Source organism: Clinocottus analis, unplaced genomic scaffold (genome assembly GCF_023055335.1).
Source record: "Clinocottus analis isolate CAN_PGR_092001 unplaced genomic scaffold, fCliAna1.0.p SCAF_3, whole genome shotgun sequence".
NCBI classification, from domain to species: Eukaryota; Metazoa; Chordata; class Actinopteri; order Perciformes; family Cottidae; genus Clinocottus; species Clinocottus analis.
The window spans coordinates 22,341,513-22,346,512 of NW_027176042.1; the positions used below are offsets into that span (position 1 = coordinate 22,341,513).

Genomic DNA, 5,000 nt, shown 5'->3' on the forward strand with positions numbered 1-5,000 from the left:
CCGTTAACGCTCCCGAACCGGCCGACGCGGATCCGCGTTTTGACAATGATTTTACGTTTTGTAAATATTCACATCTTCTCGATAATACATCCCAGAAATCTGGTTTGACTTCTACCGGGAACAGCAGACTTCCTGCTTCCTCCCGCGTCATCTTACGTCACTCCCACGGCGAGATAGGAGCAAAAAAAAAGGTACTCGTCAACAAAGGCCTCTCCTCCCCGGCTGCCGCCGCCGAGCCCTCGCTTGTCCCGAGGTCAGCGATTATCCTCGTTTCTCTTTGATGCCGCGTGAATAAAACATTAGCCCGTCTTTCCCCGGCTAACGAGCTCCGGCGCCGACGCAAACTCCTCTCATCTCGAGCGCGTTCGCTCGGGGATAACGAGCGACGCCGCGCACACGGGGAGGGCCCGCGTCATTACGTCTGAAGAGGAGGCCGATCCGCTTCGAGAGTTTCTCTCGAGGGCTGGGCGGTACGTAAGATTCTGGCGGTTTCACGCTATATCACTGTATTTTTTTCCCCGAGTAAACACATTCATTCATTTATTGACGCTGAAAAGGACCGCCGGCCAACTGAACAGCTGTTGCGAGCAGCTGTTTGTATGTTGGTACATAGAGGGATGTTAGGAAGCTAAACATGGAGGGACTTAGGACCCAGGGGGATGTCGGTGAGAAGAAAAAAAAAACTGAAGGGTCCGTCTCATCCAGCGACAGAGTGTCTTCTTGTTGTGATAGTGGGAGAGCTGTACCCAGCATGCAGTTAGGCAGTGTAATTTTATAATTGTATAATCATTAGTGTTACAAACTGTTGTTATGAAGTGTTAACCGTGGCTAAAGTTATAACCAAGACAGATAAGTAGTTCCGACCCAGTGAAAAATTAATTTTGCTGCCTGCCGAAGAGCAACAACAGTCGTAACGCTATGACGGTACGTAAAAAAAAATCATACCGGATGAAAACTTAAAAACCGCTAAACCGAACAGCCCTACGTCACTTCTTTTGCTTTTGAGGCGCTTGTGAAGAACAATGGCGGCGTGCTACAGGTGACGCCGCTCCCTTTAGCTCCCCCCGCCCCCTCCATGCCCGAGTAGTATTACACCGGTGATGACCGACGCCGTCCACTGCCCCAATAGGCAATGTCCAGCTTCTAAATATAAATCGGCTACTGTTGGCCCTTTGAGCGCCAAATATGGGCCCACTCTCCAAGCCAGGAAAACTAAAACCACACGAAAGGAGAGGCCCCGCCCCCTTTTTGGGTGACGACCAAAGCGTTTCTGGAAGGATGCGGGCCAGTGTCCAAGAAAGCAAATGACAACTATAACGACAACAAGCACTGGTATATCTACGGCGCTCTTGCAGGGTTTTCACCAATGAATTTCCATAACTTTAACCAAATTTTCATGACTTTTAACAAAATTGCCATAACTTTTAACCAAATTTCTATAACTTTCAACCAAATTTACATAACTTAATCACATGTATATGACTTTAATCCAAATGTCCATGAGCAAACATTGTGTGAAATCTGTGTGTAAACAGTAAAAAGTGATAAAATGTAGCATTTAATCTGACAATAAGGATTCAAAGCATACAGTATACCTGGAAAAAAAATGAAATTCATCTTAAAACTTGAATTTTCCAGGTTTTCCATGACCACAAGAACATTGTTTTGGGAAAACTAAATAAGCCCCTCCCCTTCTCCTTCAAACAGTGGCTGCTTGGCAGTAATTATCTGTGCTAAAGGTCAAATGCAGTAAAGGTCAAATGGAAAATGACTCTGTGAAACACAAGGCTGAGGACAGAGGGGAATGTTTTCCACCAGATGCATGTCTCACACACAAACACACACACGAAAGAAAACACCACCACATTATGAATGAATTCAGAGGAGCATATAATTTAGGACGTAGGAGTCCAGAGAGCCTCGCCTGCTGCATGTTTAATTACATAGCAACACGGCCACGGGCACGCGGCGGTGCCAGGAAAGCGGATGGCGGCGCTGGCTGGCAGCGAGGAGGGTGACTCATATGTTCTGCTGTGCTCTATCTCCGGGTCGCCTCCCCCTCCCTCCCTCCCTCCCTCTCTCTCCCGCTCCTTTAATACCAGTTTTCCACTGCCGCCCTGCCAGAGAACCGCTCCGGAGCGACGGGAGGTGAACCGCCTGTAAAAGGAAAAAGAAACCACGCAGAAGGCCGAGAGGCAGATGACGAGCTGCGAGGGTACGAGTATTTTAAGAAGGACCAACCGGGCAGGCGGGCGGGAATGACACGGTGACGTCGGCGGCTTTTTAAAGCCCCGTCACGGAGAACACGGGAGGCGGGAACTGTTGCTCGCGTTGGCAGACAAAAACAATGTTTATTAAATAAAAATTGCTTGTGTCGGAGATGAGGAAGGTTGCTGATGTGGAAGCGAAAAGGTTAGAATGACAGTGAAGAGGGAAGGAAGGAAAGATAACAAGGAGACGATGAAGGAGAGAATGAATTGAGAGGACTCAGTGGGGAGGAGGAGAAAGTTGGTTTTCCCCTCAAAATGCCCCCTGAGGGGAATCAGGCCTTTACAACAGATATTGTCCACACATCCACATCCACACAGACACACACACACACATTCTTTTGTACTGACCAACTGACACACACATGTACACACCGCATGCATGCATTCCTGTACTTCTATTTTTGTGAGGACATTCAATGACGTAATGCATTCCTGACACACACGTGTGTGTGTGTGTGTGTGTGTGTGTGTGTGTGTGTGTGTGTGTGTGTGTGTGTATGTGTGTATGTGTGTGTGTCTGGGGGGTAATTCCCTGTGAGTATCTCTTTTTATAATCTGCATGCAAATACACCAACCAAATATTCACACCCGGATTTGCAACACATGCTTTGAGGCACACGTGTATGAAACAAATAATAAAAACCCAGAATACTATTAACTCTTCCTCCTCCTCCATTTTTTTTCCCCGAGAACCAAAAGCACAAAAGATTAATTTTTTTCTGCTAACGTTACTAGCTCCCCTGCTGGTTCTTCGTTAGCTGTGCTGCTAACGTTACTAGCTCTCCTGCTGGTTCTTCGTTAGCTGTGCTGCTAACGTTACTAGCTCTCCTCCTGCTGGTTCTTCGTTAGCTGTGCTGCTAACGTTACCAGCTCTCCAGTTCAGACCTCTTTAAGTTCTCTCTCTCCTTCTCCGGAGCCTCGCGTGGAGGTTTTATTAGCGCAGTGAGAGTATATGTTCATGGCGCTCAGCGCTGGGGGGGAACTCAAGTGATACGATCTGATTTGACAAGGGTGGAAGAAGGGAGCAAAAGAAGAGAGGAGGAGGAGGAGGAGGAGTGGAGGGAGGAGGGAGGGGTGGGACTTAAAAGCTGAAGAGAGGAAGTTTAGCGGCGGGATATGAAAGGCTGGAATGTGATGGAGGAGAAGAAAAGGAGGGAGGAGAGATAGCAAAGGTGATGAAGGAGAGGAAGGGAGGGAGTGTGAAAAATTAAAGCTTCAGCCTGAATTAGAGAGAGAGAGAGAGAGAGAGCGAGAGCGAGAGAGAGAGAGAGAGAGAGAGAGAGAGAGAGAGAGAGAGAGAAAGAGAGAGAGAGAGAGAGAGAGAGAGAGAGAGAGAGAGGAGAATGAGAGGAGTCACATATGGACAAAGATGGAGACAGATTTAAAGTCTGAGAGGAAGAGGAGGATGGAGGGCCAGAGGAATAATAAACAAGAGGAGAGGAAGAAATGAAGAGGAGAGGAAGAGGAGCCAAGCTCCTTCCATCCTCAGAAGTAAGCAGCAGTTTATAACTCGACTTCTTCGGTATTTCTCCGTCAAATCACCTGACGGAGGAGCCGACTGCACTTTTTAGAAGTCTATAAAACACGATCAAACCTCGAGGGCGAGCCCACGAGGCCTCTGGGCCACGAGAGCAGCGACAGGAAGCCAAACTCCGCTGACTCACCTTCACGATGTCGCCCAGGTAAACGTCCTCCATCTTGTTCGGCACCGTCATGCGGAAGATCCGCCCCACGACCGCCGAGGAGTCCGGAAAGGCGGTCGTCGCTGCCGCCGCCGCCGCCGAGTCCTGCGCGACTTCCTCTGGCTCCCGGACGCCGAAGTCCCGGAGGAGCGAGGAGCTCATGGAGGCCTCCAGGTGGCGCCCTCCTCCTCCTCCTCCTCCCGCTTCGGCCAACATCATCCCGCCCAGCGCGTCAATCTCGGCGTCGCCGTCGTCCGCTGCCGCCGCCGCCACGGGAGTCCAGCCCGCCGCTGCCGAGACCAGCAGGAGGCCCAGCAGCAGCGCTCTAGTCCTGGGCGGCGTCGCCCCGACGCGCCCGCGACCCGACACCGCGCTGCACATCCTCTCTTCTGCCGGTCAGCGACGACGCGAAAAAAAAAAAAAAGTTAAAAAAAGATTATGTCCGGGTGGGAGGGGGGGGACTCAGGAGGGAGCATGCAGATAGAGCAGACCCCTCCTCTTCAAACGGGTCCTGCCGGTCGTCCTCCTCTTCCTCCTCTACCTCGTCCTCCTCGTCTTCCTCCGTCGGCTTTATTCCTCCTCGGCCCTTTTGTGAGAAACCCCTTCAGAGGTTTAGGAGTCCCATTGTGCCGAGCACCTCAGGAGATCTGTTGGAGACACACAAAGACAGAAGGCTTGGTCAGGGGGGGACGCTCTCAAAGGGGGGAGTAAAGGGGGAGGAGAGAGAGAGAGAGAGAGAGAGAGAGAGAGAGAGAGAGAGAGAGAGAGAGAGAGAGAGAGAGAGAGAGAGAGAGAGTGAGAGAGCTTCAGTCTCTTCATAAAAACACCTCTTTTTCTTCTTCAAAGCGCCTCGCACTGAATCAGAAGTCAATGCCTCGATAAGTTCAGCCCCTTAAACTGATTTGTGCGACGCAAATCTCATTGTTGATGGAGAGCCATCGTGAACACGGCGAGAGGAGAAGAGGAGGGAGAGGAGTAATATTATCAATGCTGCAAAGTAATCTGATTAGCTGGTATAACATTTCTCTCTCTCCTCCTCTCACAAGCT

The 5,000-nt window shown here is 50.2% G+C and overlaps 1 protein-coding gene across 1 annotated transcript in view; it reads right to left on the reverse strand.

The window, feature by feature from the left end:
• dag1 (dystroglycan 1) overlaps positions 1-5,000 on the reverse strand; it is a 28,529-nt gene that overhangs the window by 10,653 nt on the left and 12,876 nt on the right. The window contains exon 3 of the mRNA XM_068594558.1: positions 3,935-4,599. Coding sequence (XP_068450659.1) covers positions 3,935-4,333 — 399 coding nt within the window. The 5' untranslated portion in view covers positions 4,334-4,599. The remainder of the gene's footprint in view (positions 1-3,934; positions 4,600-5,000) is intronic.